At 35.7% G+C, this 22,120-nt stretch overlaps 2 protein-coding genes across 3 annotated transcripts in view; both read right to left on the bottom strand.

The window, feature by feature from the left end:
• Positions 1-396: 396 nt before the first annotated feature.
• LOC125662717 (uncharacterized) lies at positions 397-6,176 on the bottom strand. 2 transcript variants are annotated; one of them, XM_048895044.2, is made up of 3 exons: positions 3,984-6,176; positions 1,829-2,088; positions 397-1,198 (listed from the first exon to the last, which is right to left on the bottom strand). In XM_048895044.2, exons 1-2 carry the CDS (start codon positions 4,588-4,590, stop codon positions 1,889-1,891), a joined length of 807 nt encoding a protein of 268 aa, XP_048751001.2. In that variant the 5' UTR covers positions 4,591-6,176; the 3' UTR covers positions 397-1,198; positions 1,829-1,888. The 2 variants fall into 2 exon arrangements, with proteins under 2 accessions (XP_048751001.2, XP_048751002.2); XM_048895045.2 differs by having other exon boundaries at positions 1,835-2,088.
• Positions 4,645-22,120, bottom strand: part of LOC130049361 (uncharacterized) — a 26,698-nt gene continuing 9,222 nt past the window's right edge. Inside the window, exons 2-4 of the mRNA XM_056146813.1 lie at positions 13,163-13,272; positions 12,014-12,076; positions 4,645-5,541 (exon numbers count right to left, since the gene is read on the bottom strand). Of these exons, the coding sequence (XP_056002788.1) occupies positions 4,645-5,541; positions 12,014-12,076; positions 13,163-13,272 (1,070 nt within the window). The remainder of the gene's footprint in view (positions 5,542-12,013; positions 12,077-13,162; positions 13,273-22,120) is intronic.

Raw genomic sequence — 22,120 nt, 5'->3', positions numbered from 1 at the left:
CTCATAAAAATACCCGCCTGTCTAATTAAAATTGGAAAATGCTTGACCCGGAAAACTACTTATTAATGGGTGGAGGGGCTTCCGTGAAATAAACATTTGCCTTCATTTCCCCAAACCCAATCATTATTAATCTGTTTTAGAACCATGTAAAGAGCATAGAACAATAGCTTTAAATGATAAATGTTAAGGTCATTATTATAAAGTATTCTTAACAGAAAAGTATGGTTGCGTTTATGATACTTTCCGGTCAAGATGTCTTTACAAAATAACAACCACATCTAACACTTAAAGTATTTGTTAAACACTCTTTACGATAATACACAGCTGGTTTGAAAGCAGAAACGCATTGTGTTTCTACCAACCATGAGAAAATAAATTCAAACAAGACTAATTTTTACTTGACAGTATTATATTCTGATATAACATTCTTTAAACAATGCAATGTTAATGACAACTATACAAGAAACCGGAGATCTAAGTTTGTCAAAACTTCTAATGCAAATATCGAACTAAATATTGTAATATACAAAATTTCTGATCCAATCATCAAACAAATTGTAGTAAAATACAAAATTTCTGTTACAATCATCAAACTGATTGTAGTGATATATAAAACTTCTGATACAAATACCAAACTAAATGTATTAATGTACAAAATTTATGATAGGCATCAAACTAAATGCAGTAATATACAAAATTTCTGATACAATCATCAAACTAAATGTGCTGATATGCAAAATTTCTGATACAATCATCAAAATAAATGTTGTAATATACAAAATTTCTGATACAAACATTAAACTAAAGGTCTATACAAATTCTTATACAAACATAAAACTGTTTTCACAACACTTGTATTGCACACTGGGGTCAATGTTTTCCTTGTTCTCATCAACAGGACCAAAGACAATTAAGTTTGTGGAATCTCTTCGGTGTCATCAAAAGGATTCACTCAACTTAGAATTAAATTCCAAACCGAAAGCTGATGCTTGCCCGTACTGTATTCCAATGCTAAAGTCCCAAGATTTTGTCTTTTCAGCTTGTGATATATTGCTTTCTTTTAAGGCTCTTCATGAATTATGTTTGGGAACACAGGTGGAGAGTGGAAGATTAAGTAATTATCTTTTTGTGGTGGCCAGTTGACATACATGTCTCAGGTGAAGAGTGGAAAATCATATCTTGACACAGTTTTGGTGACCTGATAACATAATTGTCAACCTTTTAGACATCTACAAAACACGGACAACCTATGTTTTGATTTAAGAAACAGCACTCCCACTCCACCCCCATCACCCAAAGAAGACCCACACATTGTAGAAAAAGCACAGACGTCATTATGCAAAATTCAAGAAGAGAAATATATTTCCTAATTTTAGTGTTTGACTATTTCAGTTTGAAAATGACTAGAACTCAGAGATAGAAACAACAGGCCCACCGGCCTTATCGGTCACATTAGTACTAAATATAAGTTACAAAGGCTAAAAATCTAGTAAAAAATTATGGTTCTGGAAATACATAAGTGAAATTCTAGGGCAGATCTATGATGACGTTTTTAGCACACTGATTTTGACTACGGATAACTCCGTTTACCTAATCTGGATATAGGGCTCACATCGGGTGTGATTGGTCGACAAGGGATACTTACACCTCCTAGACACCTGATCCCAAATCTGGTTTGTCCAGGGGTCCGTGTTTGCCCAACTATATATTTTGTATTGCTTATAGGAGTTATGAGATTGATCACTTTTCGTTATCTTCACCTTTCATATGTCACTTATTAGACCTAGTCACTTTTTCAGACAAATCTTTCTTATCTCAATGTAATTACCCATACACATCTTATTCATCTTCATTCTCGCTGGTTTCCTCTAATTCTTTACTATCGCTGTTATCCTTTTTCCTCTTCAATATCATCTTCCCTGGTCCCTGATTCAGCAGTGTCCTCTTCATCAGGATCAGATTCCTCGCGGCTACCCTCACTGTTTTCTTCACACTCAGACTCTTCACAGATTTCCAGCTCTCTTCCAGATTTCTGAACCTCTTCATAACTTGACACTTCCGTGATCCGTCCATCTCTGTCTGGATCATCTGAAGTTTTAATAGAACAAGGGAGGTGATGAATGATAGATTCTACAAAAGGAATTCTAACATGAACAATGAAACATTTTATCTAGTGTATGTAGAAATTTGAAATTGTTGTACAACATATAATTTGTGGTAGCCACACTCAGTTTTTCATGCTTTTTGGTATTAATTGCAAATGACATACATTGCGTGGTTTACAAGACAGTACAACAAGATATCCATTTCGTTAAAAATGGGCCCAGTCTACCACACATAACAATATTTATAAATACACGACGTTAATTGCAAGTGATATTCTTATGACTGTTCAACCCTTTGCACAACCATTCATCACGACAAATCAAAGACTAGACTTTCTGACTTAAAAGACAGTTGCTTCTTCGACAAAAATCATATATAGTGATCAGTCATCCTAAAAATCCTTTGATAAACACAACTCTGATTCCACACACAAGTACAATAAAGTTGAATGAACAAAATATGCTGGAGTTCCTCATTGACGATATTTTCGTGGTCTTTGGTGCTCAGGTCTTCCAAAATTCTGTTGGAATACCCATGGGCAAGAATTGTGTTCCTTTGTTTGCTGACCTGTTTTTTTATATTTCTATGAAGCAGAATTTATTTTCAAAACTTCTACTTGAGACGAAAAATATATCTTGCTATGGCCTTCAATTCGACATTTAGATATATCGATGACGTGTTATCTATTAAGAATAATAAGTTTCATTCAGATGTCGATTGAATATATCCCAGTGTGCTCGAAATTAAAGATACCACATTTGCTTCATACTCAAATATTTTATTGAAAATACATCTAAACGGCAAACTAACAACTCAACTCTATGACAAGCAGAATGATTACAGCTTCTCCGTCGTCAACTTCCCATATTTTTGTAGCAATATTCTATTATCACCTGTATATGGTGTTAATATATCTCAGCTGATTCGATATGCAATAGCTTTTTCTGATCAAGTTTTAAATAGCAGAAGGCCACTGACAAACAAGTTGATGGTACAGGGGTTCCAACAGCCTCGTTTAAAGTCAACATTTCGAAAATTATATGGTCGTTATAACAATCTAGGTTGCCAACACTGATCATTGGGTCAAATGTCTATATTGTTTCATACCGATTGTAAGGCTGTTCTGGACCCACTGATTTTTACTATGGGTGACCTGATCAAGATATATAACTCATGGCGAGTGTGACCAGTCGATAGGGTATGCCTACTCCTCTTAGGGACCAGGGACCACTTCTGGTGGGTCCAGGGGTCCATGTTTGCCAAACTTTCTATTTTGTATTGCCTGTAGAATTTATGAGATTGATCACTGTTCGTTATCTTCATCTTTCATACAACAATAAACTACAATGCTACTAGTACTTACTAGTCAGAGAGTACCCCATCTGTATATATATGATATAGTATAATAAACTATAGTACTACTAGTACTTACCAGTCAGAGAGTACCTCCTCTGTATAGATCTGATATAGTACATAAACTACAGTACTACAAGTACTTACCAGTCAGAGAGTATCTCCTCTGTATATATATATATATATATATATATATATATAATTCAATAAAAAAATCAGGAAAATATACAGTTCCAAAATATATTTAAATCACTAGCGCTTTCTGGATTTTAACATCCATCCTCAGGTGAATACAAATTTTAAATACATTATTTAAAATTTGTATTCACCTGAGGATGGATGTTAAAATCCAGAAAGCGCTAGTGATTTAAATATATTTTGGAACTGTATATTTTCCTGATTTTTTTTATTGAATTATTTTGACTATGTGATATCAACTCTTTCTATTTGGATTATATATATATATATATATATATATATATATATGATATAGTATAATAAACAATAGTACTACTAGTACTTACCAGTCAGAGAGTACTTCCTTTGTATATATCTATATACAGACACTATGTTAGTGTTTCGTAATCCAACCCAGAGAAGGTGAGTTTTATCATCATAGTTCAGGCCCCATGGCTTGTTTATCCCATGCTGTCGTGTCAGTAACAGAGACAGGAAGTGACCGTCCTTGTCAATCATTTGTACTGTGTCGGTGTGATCATCACACACCAGGATGTGTGACAGCGCGTCTGTGCAGACTCCATGTGGTGCTAGTGATGATCCTGATGGAGGTCCTGTGTATGAGAATCGATGTCGCCCCCTGCTTTCTGTCACCACTACAGCACCACGGTCATAATGAATCCAGTCAGACACTATAATATCACCGTTCGTATTCTCTGTGATGTAGTGAGGGACATTATATAGCGTGTGACCTGTGTTGCCGTGTTGAATTGTGAGGATGTGTTGACCACTACTACTGTATCGGATTACCTTGCCTGTATAATTGTTTAACATTCCGACAATCAATTCCCCAGTGGATGGGGAACAGTACACACACTGTGGTCTCCATGATAATGGTCTCCTTAACAGTGTAGTGCATTCTTCATTTCCACTGCCTACAGACAGTTTCTTCATATTATAATCACTGTCTATATAAATCAGTTCACTAGAGCTGTTGATTGTGTATAGTCATCCATACCATGTTCCTATATTTGTCACACGGTGTATAGTGTCTCCTGTTGTATCTGTCAATATGAGTTTGCTAAAATCGCGCACCCAGACACCATCTGGCATCACACGAGATATGTGTAACACACGACTAACACCTGTCACACAGACAGACGTGTGTAATACAGGTGTGGACATCAGTTTCACACACTCGTCTATTCCTACTTGTCGTTTTCTTGTTGTCATATGCATTTGTGGGATTTGCCTCAAGAACTGACTCACATCCTCCAAGTTGAATCCCTCACTTACGGACAGCACCATATGTTGTGGCAGATTAGGGGTGTCCTTTATCTGGGGAACACGACTGGTCTTTATAAACAAGAGGAATTGTACCGCTCTGTTTGCTGATTGTTCATATCTGTCTTCATAGTTCTGGATGTGAGTGAGGTGTCTGTTCATGTTTCTCTTTTGCTGTTGTATTCTATCAATCAATAAACCTCGGTATCTTTTTTTAACATCACACACTGCAGTGTCAATCAGATCCTTCAGTCCCTCGGCTTTTGTGAACATCTGTGAATGATGGTGACAGATTTGTGGGGAACAAGTTTGAATATTAGTTTGGATTCCTGCCAGGAGAACACGACAGTTATAGAGAGTCTCACTTCTGATGTTGTCAATGATTTCTCTGTGTTGTTTTCGTTTTGTTTGATAGATTGTTGTAAGATCCACCAATGCGTGTGTTCTATGGTCTGTACAGCTCTTACACACGGAATAATTACATTGATAACAGAACATTCTGTATTTTCTGTCTGGATGTCTGACACATGTCGCTCGTAAAGGGACACATTTGAACTTCTCACGGTAAATCGCAACACCATGGTGTTTGGTATGTAGATCAATGACATGTTTCTCTTTACACTATAAACACAGATCACATTTACATGTGTTACAGTAAAACTCAGTGTCCCCCTGGCATTGAGAACATTGTCGTACTTTTAGCTGAGTGCTGAGACCTAGTGTGTCCATGATGTTGAGGGTCTGGGTATTTAGGAACACAATTTATGATTATTAAGAACACATATAAATATCAACATACTCAAAATATACTTTAAATGAAATACATTCAAGTGATCTGCATAATTCACAGACTAATTTCAATTGACCTGTTTTTGACAAGTACATTTCTTGAATGGAAGGTGAAGATAACGAACAGTGATCAATCTCATAACTACTACAAGCAATACAAAATAGATAGTTGGGCAAACACGGACCCCTGGACACACCAGAGGTGGGATCAGGTGCCTGGGAGGAGTAGGCATCCCCTGTTGACCGGTCACACCCGTCGTGAGCCCCATGTTGAATGTTAAAGCCAAAATATAAATTGTTTTTACACTAATCTCTAAGTCAAAATTAGGGTAGGTTGGCAACAAATAAGCTATATTTTGTTCTTAAACTTAATACCAAGACAAATAGACGTTCCGAATTCTGATCACAATTTTCATTCAATTCGATATACATAAGGGTTCATACAGCTGTTGATACTGAAACGTTCTACTTACCATTTTCCATTTGCTGTCCGTGCGTTTACCGTTTGTTCACCTTGCGTTCATCGTACGCTAAACGTGCGTTCACCGTTCGCTCTTCATGTGTTCACTGTGCGCTCTCCGTTTACAGTTTTGCGCTCTTCGTGCGTTCACCATTCACAAAGTGTTCACCGTGCGTTCACCGTTCAATATCATTCGGAACACCAAAGTCAAAGGATCGATTTTCGTAGGAAAGCAAAACTGAAGAAAGGAACGTGCGCATAAGGGTGAAAGGAAACTTTCTTATTATATCAGAAATTTGATTTATAAAGTTCCAATTTCAGGTTTATCAAGTGGAAAAATGCAAGGAAAATTGCAGATCATTCATCAATATCAAAGAAGAGAATAAATAATTGTTATTATCATTACAAAACATAAATATTGTTCGGTTAAAAAGTGGGAAAAATTCAATGAGAGAAAGGTAAGAGCCTTCAGTTTTGAATTTAACTCTTATACCTGTATATGAAGCGAGGATTGAGCAACGAGCGCTGGTACATGTACGAAAATGAGGCAGTTTTAGTTAATAAATACCTCGCTCCACGGAATTATCATTGTTACATTTTCAAGTTTTATAAAAGCACAATTTATTATATATAATTTTGTCTCATTTGACATGAATTTTATATCAGTTTATTATATGTCTTAAGCCCCCCCCCCCCCCCCCCCACACACACACACTCTTACTTAAGAAAACCGATACTGTACTGTATATTTAAATGCCCATTCCTGTCAAACTGATTTGACATCTATTGTCTGATTATTTTACGCCTATAGTCATGAGATACATTGTCAATGAATGTCTTTACTCAATTTCGCACATTTTAAACTTTTGAATCGTTTGTCTCCAATATAAAGATGAAATATCTCTCGTAGAATTCTGCCCCACAGATGATATACATATATTTCAGTGCAATAAACAGTTTTATCCGCATCAAAAATATACAAATATTGCATAATCTAAATGTGAATTCATGGTCACATTATCTATTTTGTGCGTACGTATATTACAGTAGTTCTGGGAGATTATATCCTCAGTTTGATATACTGTATCTGTAATTACAATAAAGTGAATTACGCAAAATCTACGTGGGGATAAACGTTTTATATTATTTAATTCTGGGACTATTTCCCCATGTTGATATACATTGTACTATGCATGTATTTGCAGTAAAGAATTACGCAATCTATACGTGGGAATAAACCGTTTCTACAATGTACTATTTACAAAGGTTCAAGTGTCAATACGAGATACCTGTTCTATCCGCGGTGTTTGTTTAAAGCATTTATCCTGATTTCTTTCGTTGATTTTTTTAATAGCATGTAATCCAAACGACCACGCTCCCAAATTTTGAAGTCATGTATATATACATGTACCTGCTAATTACTAGACGATCCTTATTCCACATACATCGTTTATACTCTTGTATTACGAAATTAAGTATTATACATCTTAAGTCAAAATATCTAATTACATGTAGTATACCGAAATGACGCACCAATATTCATGATTTATGAAAACTTCAAGATTTCTAAATATTATAGAATATGTGTTTCTATATTTCATGTATATATGTAATACTGTAAACAATGTAGTGCAAGGTGAAGATAGCGAACAGTGATCAATCTCATGACTCCCATAAGCAACACAAAAATAGATAGTGGGGCAAACACGGACCCCTGGACACACTAGAGATGGGATAAGGTGCCTAGGAGGAGTAAGCATCCCGTTGACCGGTCCCACCCGCCGTGAGCCCTATATCCTGATCCGGTAAACGGAGTTATCCGCAGTCAAAATCAGTGTGCCAAGAACGGCTTAACAATCGGTATGAAACACATCAGACAGCATTTGACCCAATGCGAGGTTGTATTGACGAACTAGATCGTTATAACGACCATAGAATTTGCGAAATGCTGACTTCAATCGAGATTGTTGAAACACCTGCACCATCAAGTTGTTTGTCAGTAGCTTACCTCGATTTAAAAACTGACTATACGCAGACCAAGCTTTTGCATATCGAATCAGTTGAGAGATATAAACACCATATGCAGGTGATAATGGAATATTGCTAAATAAATATGGGAAGTTGACGATGGAAACACTGAAATCATCCCGTTTGTCATACAGTTGAGTTGTATCTCAAATATGAAATTTTAATTTGTTTGTGCATGACTAGTGTGTGCATTGATGTGAACTTTACGATCATTTTCATGTGAAAAATACATCCAGTACTTGCACATAAATGAACAATCAGATGTATTGATATATGTGTACTATCTACCTAATTATAAAGTAAATACAATCCAAGGGAAAGATCCGGAATGGATAGACGACTTTGCGTTCATTGTGCGCTCGTCGTTCACAGAATTACGTTCTCAGTTTGCTCTGCGTGCATTCACCGTGCGTTCACCGTTCGCTCTGCGTGCGTTCACCGTTCGCTTTGCGTGTGTTCACCGTTCAAGTGGGAAAGTAGAACGTTTCAGGGACTATACCAGGATCATCTTCATCTTTATTAAATAATTTCTTGGAGAACATGTCAAAACAAATATTTCTATGATATGTGTATAATTTAGATATGGTTGTATTAGGAGAAATAAAGCAATGGTTATGGTACGCCTATAAAAGCATGCATTTCCATGCCCATGGTTCACAACGCTCACCTGAGTCACCTTGCTGATGCAGTGTTGTGACTGATCAGCTTAGAACACTTATAGTGCGACAACAATGATCCAAGACCTGTCCCTAGATAACTGTATACACTAAATGTCTTAAGATGATTGTATAATCTAGAAAATTATTTCATTTCAGTAGTATATTGTTTTTTATACATATCCGATCAACAGTCGGGCCTAATGAATAAGTGTTGTAAATTATATATATATATATATATATATATATATATATATATATATATATATATATATATATATTCCTACAGAATTAGGATTGGAAGCGGTAAAGTTCTGGATGGAAAAATACTCCGATGTACTTAATGACAGATTCCAACAGGATTTTATTTTAGAAGCACTAAAATTAGTTATAGACAACAACTCGATTGCTTTTTCCGACCATCATTACCTCCAAAATAAGGGAACTGCAATGGGGACAAAAGTCGCACCTACCTATGCAACATTAACCCTAGGTTATCTAGAACATAAGTTGCATGATCAACTATGTACGTTGTGTATGTGGGGGGGGGGGGCAGAATTTGCAGATAATATACAGTCTAAATGGAAGAGATATTTGGATGATTGTTTTATCTTGTGGGATGATGATATCGATAAGTTATCGGAGTTTTACGATCTACTAAACCAAATGAACTCGGATATCAAATTCACGATGGAAACATATGCTATGCAAATGCCATTTCTTGACGTTCTTATATTAAAAGAAAATACCAGCTTAAATACGGGTATTTATTATAAGCCCACAGATACACACCAATTCCTGCATTTCGGATCGTGCCATCCCCACCATACTAAAACAGCTATACCATATAATCTCGCAAGAAGGATTTGTCAGCAATATCGATAGGAGGGATATCCGCTTGGAGGAATTAAAATTGTATTTATTAAGCCAAAAATACCCAGAACAACTTGTAGACGATGGAATAATGAAGGCTAAGGAGTGCGATAGGATACAGCTACTTTCAAACACACGATGTGCTAATGACGGAGAAATAATACCATTTGTACATACTTATAATCCGAGAAATCAAAACATCAATTCAATTGTTTATGAATTAAACAGGCTACTTAGAGAAGATGAACAAACAAAAGGCATATACAAGAACTGTCGTTTTATTAGGAGTAAACGCCAGCCCAAAAATCTTAAGAGAATACTTTGTTCCTCCCGATTAGATGACCGTACTTATACAGTGTCAAAATGTACGGACCCTCGATACGGTACATGTGACTACATTACAGAAGGGACCAGTTATGATTTTAACGGAAGAGAATTCAAAGTTAATGCTAACATATCATGCGATACAAAGGATGTCATATACGCCATCACATGTCCTGGATGGAGGGAATATTACATTGGTGAAACTGGTAACACTCTCCGTGCCCGTGTACGTGTGCATAAGCAGCACATCAGTACACCTGAATACAGACAAATCCAGTTAAGTGCACACCTGGAAACGTGTGGTAAAAAAACGATTTAACATTTTCCCATTTTATAAACTCAGATGTGCCAGTGCTATTCAGAGACGGGAAAAAGAAAAACATTTCATTGGTATTCTAAAGCCAAAACTTAATAGTCTTTTATAATTGCCTATGATTTTCCCATACTTTTTCCAGATCATAGTTGTACATATCCATGACGTCATAATATAGACATTTAACGTTCCGTTTACTTTGACGTCATAATCACTGTTACTATGATACTGCTATGTATACATTTTTGAAAAGCTTCTGAAAATGAAGCTTTACGGAGGATTTCTGTGTTTTCTTTTCATATATATTTTTTAATATTAGTATCCGATTACTGAGACTCTATTTCAATTTTGGATATATATATATATATATATATATATATATATATATATATATATTGAAAATCAGAATGACACATTCCATAAAAAACAATCATTTACTGCTAGCGCTTTCTCCATGTCTACATGGTTCATCAACTAAAAAACTACATAGGACAAACGAACAAACTTAATGCGCGAGTAAGGGTGCACAAACAACAAGTAAAAGATCCTAGTGTGCGGAACACCCCATGTAGTGAACATTTTGCGGAATGCGGGGGTGGTAAATTTAAAGTGTTCCCGTTCTTTAAAATGTGGACTGAAAATGAAATAACTCGCAAAGCCAAAGAGGACTATTTTATTAATTTTTTTCAATCCAAGCCTTAATAGAAAATAATTATTTGAATAATTGAACTACAATTTAGCATAATATTTTTACAAAATAGACATATTACCAAACGCTACCAGTTAACGTTATTATGACGTCATAAAGGACTCGTTTAATTGACGTCATAACAAAGACGTTACTAAACAATTTTTGTATATATATTTGAACTGCCTGATGAACCATGTAGACATGGAGAAAGCGCTAGCAGTAAATGATTGTTTTTTATGGAATGTGTCATTCTGATTTTCAATATTTATTTACAACTGTGCCGAATCAACTTCTAATATATATATATATATATATATATATATATATATATATATATATATATATATTCCTATTCTACATATCTAAGTTCAATTTTAATAATCAGCAGCAGTGTAAACAATGATGTGTTCTTAATACACAAATGTCCCTGGAAGTACTAATAATGACGGAAGCCTTTACATGTTACATTTAACATTACATGACTGTTTGGGACCCGTCCATGAGTCAGAACTCTTGAGTTCTGAAATTCATATGTTAGGTACAACCTCTTTTGCTTTTTCTAAATTTACATTTAGTTTTTATACAGCATCAGCAAAATAAAAAAACGATCTCATAATCGATATATGGGATCAAAACTCATATTCCTAAGATCATGAAATTTACAATTTTGGTAAAGGGCACCCAGTAAGTACTTACTTAGTTTCATTGTAGTATCAGTAGCATTGAAATATCTTATTTAAATGTTTTACACATAAACATTACATGACAAGTCGAGCCTCACCCTGAAATCCGAGGAGGTAATGAAATGTTTAATTTTGGTAAAAGTCTTCCTGCTTTACAAGACTATGCATTTAGGTTTCATTATAGATGTGCGGTTGTTAAGAAGATTTTTGTGAAACTGGTAAATTTCGGTAAGTTTTTCTCCACCTCTCTTTTTACTCCCTAGTGGTGCAAATTACAAAAAGCCTGCAATTTGCAATAAATCCCTCATCTCCCTGTCCCACAGATGTTTCATACCATATCTGAAAATTATTGTAATGCAAATTATCCATAAGTTAAAAAAAACAATCAATTGCACAATATCTATCAGTTTTAATTTGAAAAGAATTGGAATGGAAGTTATCCATAAGTTAAAAATACTGAATTGCTAACGCACGACGATGGACGCAGATCTTCAACAATAGATCACCTGAGTGACTCAGGTGACTTAAAAATGTCCTTAGGGCAACAGCAGTTTAGTTTTATCTTTGAACAATATGTTGCCTACAGCTCCAGACAACACATCCATTCTTGAACCAAACAAGAGAGCCATGGACCGCATTGCTGACCTATGTAACCTTGACCAACATCTAAACATTTCCATATGTATTTGTATGCAAAACTTTGATCCCTATTGTGGCCTCAACCTACTCCTAGGAACGATGATTTTTACAAAGTTGAATATACACTCTGCCAGGATGGGTTCATGTAAAGATAATTCTTTGGTCTAATGAATCTTCAAAAGAAGATTTTTAAAGATTTCCTCTGGATATTAGTATGCAAAACTTTGATCCCTCATTGTGACACCATCCTTTCCAAGGGGTCCATGATTAGAAAAAATAAATAAATTCTTATTTAAATGTAACCTTTTCTGATTCAGTGATTTTTCAGAGGGTTTTCGAGGATTTTCCCTATATATTTGTAAGTAAAGACTTTAATCCCCCATTGTAGCTTTTTCCTACCCACAGGGATCATAATTTTTACAACCCTGAATATGCACGATATCAGGAAGCTTCCATGTGAATTTCATCTCCTCTGGCCCAGTGGTTCTAACGAACCAGATTTTGTAATGTCCTATTTTTTGTGTTTATGCCCCTTAGAACAGATTTAAACGTCATTTATTCAGGGATTTTTTCCTTAGTTACGGTGAACTTGATCCAGTGGTTCTGGAGAAGATGAAAATGTGAAAAGTTTACAACAACCCTGACAACGGACACAGTTTGATCAGAAAAGCTCACTTAATCTGAATCAAACAAAATATATGTTGTTCTCGGACCCGGTCAATAAATGTATAATTGTAAGTCTTCTTGACTGTTAAGAAATCTGCATGTACAACATAATATACAAACCTGTACAGTAACTTGTTGATGGTCCAAGCCTTCGTCAAAACTGGAAGTCAGATTTTGATCAACGTTGAATCCACTCAACTTAGGAACACTTTGAATGGTCGAAACTGATGCTGAAAGGGGAAATTTAAAACAAAAATTATGAAGTATGACAGACTTTAATAAAACTATTTTTAATGAATTTTCAACTAGAGTAGTAGAAAAACGTTTAACTTAGATATAGCATTATTTTCTTCACAAGAAGAACATGTTAAAATATTTGTGAAATTCTCTGCGCCCAAGTATGACTGCATACAATATTTGACCTTATTCATACATATGGACTTTCCCGGTTTCGTTGCGAGATTCACGGTTTCAACACATAAAGTATCAAAGTACACAATTTCTTCATACCCTATATAATGGTAGACCCCTGACCATTATTAGAATGACTGATATGCTTGGTTTGGACAACAGTCGAGTATGGATAATGATGCATATAATTTAATATTTGTATTTATGTATGATTGCTTTAAATGTCTGACTACCCGATTAGTAAGACAATGGGTTTGTGGGCCATATCGCTCACCTGAGTCATCTTGGCCCTACCGTTGATCAGCTGTTGTGATTTTTAAAGATAGTTATCAACCTTTATCCCCTCGAAAAAATGACCACGTCCTGTGGGCACAATATAGCTTGAGAGGATCACGACATAACTGGAAATGAACTTGCATAACACAATACGCAATATGATTTTACAGTTATGCATAAGAGCAAGGTCACACTATCATAGATAATGAAAGGTGAATATAAGGAAGAGTGATCAATTTCATAACTCATATAAGCAATACAAAATAGATAGTTGACAAACACGGACCCCTGGACACACCAGGAGGAGTATGCATCCCCTGGCGACCGGTCACACTCACCGTGATCCCTATATCCTGATCAGGTAAACGGAGGTATCCGTAGTCAACAGCAGTGTGCCAGGAACGGCTTAACAATCGGTATGAAACATGTCAGACAGCATTTGACCAAATGATAGGTTGTATTGGCAAACTAGATCGTTATAATCCATCGGGTTTACGAAACGCTGACCTTAAGCGAGACTATTAAATCCCTGTACAATCAACTTGTTTGTCAGTAGCTTGCCTTGATTTAAAAACTGACAACACGCAGAACAATATCTTGCGTATTGAATTAGTTGAAATATAGAAACACCATATGCTGGTGATATTGGAGTAATTCTACATACAGATCTGAAGTCGACGATGGAGGAGCTGAAATCATCCTGTTCGACATACAGACGAATTGTTAGTTTGCTGTTAATATATTTTCATTAAAATATCTACGTATGAAGCAGAAGTGGACAACGTTGTGGTATTTTATTTCGAGCTCGCAAAGATATGTTATTATTGTTAATAAATAAAACGTCCTCGGTATCTAAATGTCGAATTGAAGGCCACATCAACACGTGTTTCTTCTCACGTAGAAGTTTCCGAATAGATGCTGCTTCATATGAATATAAAAGCAGGTCAGCTAACAAAGGATCAGAATTTCTTTTTCTGAGGAATTCCAACATACTGTTGGAAGAACTGATTACCAAAGATCACGAAGATATTGTCAATGAGAAACTGTAGCACATTGTTTTATTTCAACTTCAGAATATTTGAGTGTGGAATCAGAGTAGTGTATAACAAAGTGATTTTTGATGACTAATAACTAGATAAGAATATGTCCGTTTTTCAGTTTTCTTGAAGAAGCAACTGCCCATGATGTAAAACAAATTCACCCTGCGGAATGGTCATGAAAAGTGTTGAAAAGTCAGGTTTTGATGTTGTTGATCTGAGAAAAGTTTTGCGATTTCAAGTTAATTAAAGGGTCTTTAGAATTTTTGAGAATCCACAGGGGGTGTATACTCCTCCTAGGCACCTGATCCCACATCTGGTAAATCCAGGGATCCTGTTTGTCCAACTATGTGTTTTGTATTGATTAAAGGAGTTATGAGATTGATTACTGTTGGTTATCTTCACCTTTTATTTGATTTACACCATTTCTGTCATATGTACTCGCATAGTAAGTCTGAAATTTCTCCTTAACAGTTGTTGATATTTTCATGAGGAGCTAAGTTTGGGGCTTGGTAGAGCACTCACTGGATCCAATGATGTATCTTTGTTTGCAAGGGATTTTATGTAGTTTAGTAATCTTGTATAGGTACAGAAATTCATATTCATTCACCAACCGACTGTGACACCAAATGTGCCTAAAGCAGAAATAGTTACACTGCCAGAGCAGTCTTTAAAAAGGCTCGGGATCAGGAATCTGATACCCTGGACCTGGTGAAGTTGGAAGTGGGACTGGGGGTATTAAAATTGTATATTTAAAAGTCCAAGCAGAAAAGTACAATCGTTAGATTTTTGGTGAAATCAAGAGACGTGTGGGCCTCAATTACCCACCTGAGTCACCTTGGACCTGCTGTTGTTGAGGTGTGTTTCTAAAGGGTTTTTTAAAAATCTTTATTCCAATAAAAATGATCCCATGTTGTGGCCCCAACCTACCCCAAAAGGTCGCAACTTAACTGAGATACAAGGTTAAAAGGTCAACGATCATGATATGAAATGTTATCAACTATAATTATTTCTCTGTTGTTCTTGAGAAGAATATTACCTATATTTTCTTATGACGTAAAACTTTGATCCTTATTGTAAACCCCCACTATCCTTGGCCATTTGGATTAGGGGGTACCAATTTGAACGAACTTGAATGTACACTACCTGAGGATCCTTGTATATTAACATAACTACCCAAGACCCTGTTATTTTTTAGAAGATTTTCAAAGATGTTAGTTTTACATGAACATGTAAAACTCTGATTCCCTATTATGACCTTTCCATACCCTCGGGGGCCGTGATTCGAATAAACTTGAGAATTCTCTATGTAAGAAAGTCTTTATGTAAGTTTCAACTTTTACGGCCCAAGGTTCTTGAGAATATTTTAAATGAGCCAACCCATTTCTTCAATTTGCTTGATTATTTCCACTTTGAAGGGATCTTTTCTCTTCCTTTAAAAATTTGACTGCCCTAAGGGTTGGGAATGCTTAACCTTTTCATGATAAATCATGAATATTGATACGTTACCGCGGGGCATTATTTTGGAGTTTCCTTTGAATTTTCACAATTGATAAGCAAGAGATTTTGTACTTCACTATCAAGTTTCTAATAAAATATGAAAGTGTTTTCCACTCTTACACACGTAGTCTTTTTCATGTTTGCCTCTATATCGGTGAACGCACGTTGAGCGCAAGATGAACGCAATGAATGGTGAACGCAAGCCGTTGGTGAATTGTGAACGCAAAACTATGAAAAGTGTCACCGCTCTGAAAAGGTCTAGATGTTGTTTACTCTGTTTGTAGCAGTCATTCTCGCCTCCCTGACCTCAGCTGAAGTTCATAATGCACCCGCTGAAACACACCATGTGATCTGCTTTCTTCGATTGTTTAAAGTATCGCCAAATCACTCTGTATGAGTCCTTTAAAATTAGGGCATTTTTCCCCCTCATTTTGAACCTCTGAGTAGGTTTTGAATGTTTCGTTTTCGACAATCTGACATTCGCTATCTATGTTTGTTTAAAAGTTTTACATTAATCAACATCAACGGTGCGTTTAAGGGTTACAGACTTAATTCGTTTCTACAATATAGATTTTAATAAAACTTGTGATAGAAGGTAAATCATGAATTAATGTGCTAAAATCAGTAAAAAACAAAAATGAAAATCGTCTGTGATTTTCAGCCCGGGGGGGGGGGGTCAAAAGTTGGCTGTGAAGTAGTCGTTATTGCAAAGAAAGTAGAGGGAATTTTCCAATGTGCAATATAAATTTGAAAATAAAATAAACTACGATAGAGTTTTAATTCAATTTAAAGAATGATTTTAAAAAGACAATAGGCTTACTAATTAAAAAAAGAAAGTATATGGATTTCTGGCGAATTGTTTTTAGAGGGAACGACATATTTGTAAATCTTTAACCTGTCATTTTGGCGAGTTTTGAAGGAAAATGCCATTAAATAAGAAATGAATAAGTTTTCTACTCGTACTTTCATACTTGTCCATTTCACTAGATAATCATACAGATTCCTGGTCTGTCCAGGGGTCGGTGTTTGCCCAACTATCTATTTTGTATTGCTTATAGGAGTTATGAGATTGATCACTGTTCGTTATCTTCACCTTGCATTAGGAAAAAGCTTATCAATCATATATAAACACTGAGTCATAGCATGATATCCCAGGGGTGGTGTCAAAATATGAAATGTATGAACTGTCACAAAACAATAATTCCGATACAGAGCTCAGTAGATAAATGCTTTCTTTGTAATGTACACATGCGTTTGTTGTTTTTTTTCTTAATCGTTATTTTTTTAAAATAATGTTTGAAAATAAAAATGTTTCATAAAAGCATGCATATTTTGTATTGATAAGAGATCGAGTATATGACTTATTGGACAGTTTCAAGATAGGATTTAACATGTACTTCAAGTCTCATTCTTCATTTATAATATTTTTCTGATGAACACTCTCAGAAACAAAATGGAATTTTATTCCCTAAACATGGTTATGAGTTAAGAGTGACATATATTTATTTCAATATAGAAATTAACATAATTATTGTACTTGTATTGAATGTAAATGCATTTGCATGTTTAAGTAATACGTTGTACATCATAGTGTGTATTGGGATTTGCAATCTCAGACACGAGTAACTAAAACAATACCTCAGTGTATTTTCTCTATATCAAGAGATGACGATAAGCCGACTAATTTTGCCAAAATATATGTACCTCTGCCGTGTGATCGGTTCTGTTCTAGGATCTGAACTAGTGATGACAGTGTTCAAAGTATTTAACGGCAACATCGATTTTCCCCACAATTCAGAATTGTGACGGCAAATGCAATATCCAATGTCATAACTTTAGCAGCTCTTCCCAACATATGACAGAACGAGTTGCTTCGTTGTCGGAAGATGAATTATTCTGCTTTGGTATAATTTAATATGTATCCTATAGGCAGGGGGGGGGGTGTCAAAAGAGAGAGAAACCACCCCCGCCTCTGTCGTTGTTCTTTGTTTTTATTGATACGGGTCAAAGTGATGTCACAATGCACAGAGTAATAAAGATGGTGACGTGGGCTGGTTTATGCAAAATTTCGAAGTTGGTCTGTCGTCCTTAAAACAATTGTAACTACAATTAACTAAACTGGTTCCCCATTTACTTCTCTTCTTTCCTCCGTGTGGGATAAATCAGCGGGGAGCCAGCTTGATTCAATTAATAAGCTTTTTTATGACACCGATCGGCAAATTTCAGAAAATGATTTTTTCCAGATTCGTGGAAAATCGTAGACTTTAAACGTGCATTCGTAGAGCGTATTTTGACTTTAAAGTCCGTGGAAAATACGGATAATCTATACAAGTAAACCACTCTGTGGTGAGAGCATAGAGAACACGGAGTAAAAGAAACCGTTTCAGGGACTGTAATATTAGATCATTGTGACACACATTAACAAATGTCTTTCAAAACAAACATCTTTCTGAATTTATTGAGGATGTGAGCACTGAATATAGGAGCAATGCCATTTGTTTATGTTATAGTAAGGTGAAGATAACGAACAGTGATAAATCTCATAACTCCTACAAGCAATACAAAATAGATAGTTGGGCAAACACGGACCCCTGGACACACCAGAGGTGGGATCAGGCGCCCAGGAGGAGCAAGCATCTCCTGCTGACCGGCCACACCCGCCACGAGCCCCATATCCTGATCAGGCAAACGAAGTCATCCGCAGTCAAATCAATGTGCCAAGAACGGCTTAACAATCGGTATGAAACATGTCAGACAGCATTTGACCCAATGCGAGGTTGTATTGACGAACTAGATCGTTATAACGACCATAGATTTTGCGAAATGCTGACTTCAATCGAGACTGTTGAAATCCCTGTACCATCAACTTGTTTGTCAGTAGCTTACCTCGATTTAAAAACTGACTATACCCAGAACAAGCTCCTGCATATCGAATCAGTTGATATATATAAACACCATATGCAGGTGATAATGGAATATTGCTACATAAATGTGGAAAGGTGACGATGGAGAAGCTGAAATCATCCCGTTTGTCATATAGTATCAATTGATACAGTTAACTATATGCATTAAAATGACCATAAGTGACATGACAAAGTACTCTGTGAAATACATTGATCCTGTAACTACTCTCCTTACTGACTCAATAGACATAACAAAGTAAAACAAAGTGATATCAGAGGAAATTCTGGACAACAGTTCCTACTACAATTAGTCTGTCTCAGAAGACCATGATAATATGTCGACGGTGCTACCGTTTGAGTGAGTGCAGCTACACGTGTATACATGTGTAATGTTCATGTTTTGATCTGGATATCTTATATCAAATCTTTAAAACATATTGTATATGAATGTGATTGGACTATTTTCATACGATATACATTTTAGTTATGTTGCCTTCTCTGTGACTTGCTACTCTTTGACGCGACTTGTTCTGAACTACATATTCTCTCCACTGCCTCTACTTTCCTTATTTCTACTCTCGATCTGTCCAGGTTACTAATTGTGTGATAAAAATGCCCAAGTCTTGTTGCAAACCTTTCACGTTTGTAAAACTGTTTACAGCATTAACTTGGAACATAAAGCACATCTCAAAATAATGATACTTTTACATCAATTGATAAATTCAACACCATTGCATATACATTCGCGGATCCCTCTCCACGCGGACCTACATGCCTTAAAAAAGTGAAATTTATGTAACAATCCCCTTGTAACAAAGACATGTTTCAGAAGAGAAAATTTGAAGAATATTTATAATTCCCATATAATTATTGATTCAATTACAAGATATTTGACCCCCCTCCCTTCTGCTGTAGGAAGGATACAATAAGATTTATCCACAAAACTATAATTAATTAATGATTTTATAGTCGTTAATATCAAGTGTCATGTTTGGTTATCATGGGAGTCTCATCGTGGTTTGCATTACCCGACGTGCGAAGGAAATATATCTAAGCAGTTCTTATTTTCAGACGTGGAAAAAACACGGATTAGAACACAATTCGATTTAGCTGAATTCCATTGAGTTTTTCTTGCGGTAGTAATTTTTAGATTTAGTACCTGGGTCCCCTCACAAAGTAAAAAATCAATTCGTTTGGAGACTTTAGTATTTCAATCAGGCTTGTGGTTTGCAGTCGATTATACACAATTTGTGTCACGTATTCCTAGTATTTACGTACATTGCCCTGGTAGCACGACTTTTACAAATGGAATTATCAAGTATATAGATCCACCACTGTCAGTCATTATGACGTATGTCAAAAAGTAGACATGACATCACATACTATCTTACCCTGCCTTTCATAAACATTGTTCTTTGTTGAAAATTAGGCATAATGGTGCACAAGATTAGGATGATGATCCACGTAACTTCACAATCATATTCCAAGATGTGACTTTGCGAGATCTCATCCATTTTTGACAAGGGACTTCTCGGATTGGCGTGATTATTTCTTGTTAAAAATTTGGATTTAGCTACGATTATTTCCCTCGTTTTAGTAATTAGAGCTCACAGTACGAGTCAGCGCTCCACTTACTTTAGGACTTGCGTACAGTACCGTCTTTTCCTTTCTAGTAATATACTCAGTATATGAAAATAAACCTGTCTTGTACAAATTTGAAATGTCCTTGCATTTCTTTAGCATTTCTCTCGCACGGTCTATGCTGCTTGTTTGGTAAGTGTAAATCTAGTCCTTACGACGTCCTTGCACAATCGGTTTCGCAGGTTGGTCCTACCGATCAATTATAAAGAACCCTGAAGATTTTTTAATTATTACAAGTATGTATACTGTTTGACTACACTGGTTATTAATGATAGTGCAAATATACAGCAAACTAACGAATTGGTATCCACCATTTTTTTAAGCCCAATACAGGAAAATATTCTCTCACACTCGTTAAAATCTGTTTTTTCGATACTGATCTGATTTATATAAAGAACTCAAAGGTCCGTGACAATTCATATTTACCAGAATTATTCTTCAAATTTTCTTATTTCAGACAATAAAAAAATCATTTCTTGACAAATTTTGGTGTTGGATAGAGGAAAAGTGAAGATAACGAACAGTGATCAATCTCATAACTCATAAAATCAATACAAAATAGATATCTCAACAAACACGGACATCTGGACACACCAGAGGTATGATCAGGTACCTGGGAGGGGTATGGATCACCTGTCGACCGGTCAAGATAATACATATTAACAAATGAAAGAGCGGCAAAAAGGAAGTGCATATCTTTGAATAAAAAGGGGTACATATATATATATGTATATATGAGTATTTGTTTGATAATTATATGCACTGTGATCAACATATGATATACGCAAACTTACATCTCGCTTGCAATAATCAAAAATGATTTTAAATTTTTGAGATTCCTGTTTAGTAGTTCCTGACGCGGGTCTTATCAACTCTGTTTACCTGATCATGATATATAGTATGTTTACTCCTCCTAGACACCTGATCCCACCTCTGGTGTGGCCAGGGTTCCGTGTTTGCCCAACTATCTATTTTGTATTGCTTATAGGTGTTATGAAATTGATCACTGTTCGTTATCTTCACCTTTCATGTAATGTGTCTATCGGAATTTCATTTTAACATCACATTTGAATTCTACATCCTACCCTATAAACTGTCAAAGATAAAATTGTAGATATATTTGGGATTTATGAACCATTTTTTTCATTCAATTCATCGAAGAAAAACAATTTTCCATTGCGCGTCCGTAATTTTTGTAATCCTCTATAATGTAGTAAAAGAGTGAACACATTGTTTAGTAGTACCCTTTTCCGCGTCAAAAAATAAGAGCTGCTGAAATATATTGACCACTTTCCTTGGCACGTCCTGTG

This window comes from Ostrea edulis, chromosome 8 (genome assembly GCF_947568905.1).
Source record: "Ostrea edulis chromosome 8, xbOstEdul1.1, whole genome shotgun sequence".
Classification (NCBI taxonomy): domain Eukaryota; kingdom Metazoa; phylum Mollusca; class Bivalvia; order Ostreida; family Ostreidae; genus Ostrea; species Ostrea edulis.
The sequence above is the reverse complement of the archived record's forward strand: the minus strand, read 5'-3'. Positions and strand labels throughout refer to the sequence as shown.

What these genes read in the sequence shown, in the direction of transcription:
- LOC125662717 (XM_048895044.2), bottom strand. Translation starts at nt 4,590, where the DNA reads ATGAAGAAACTGTCTGTAGGCAGTGGAAATGAAGAATGCACTACACTG. An exon ending in AAGGAAGTACTCTCTGACTG is followed by an intron (nt 2,089 to 3,983) that starts GTAAGTACTAGT and finishes TTAAAACTTCAG; the next exon opens with ATGATCCAGACAGAGATGGA.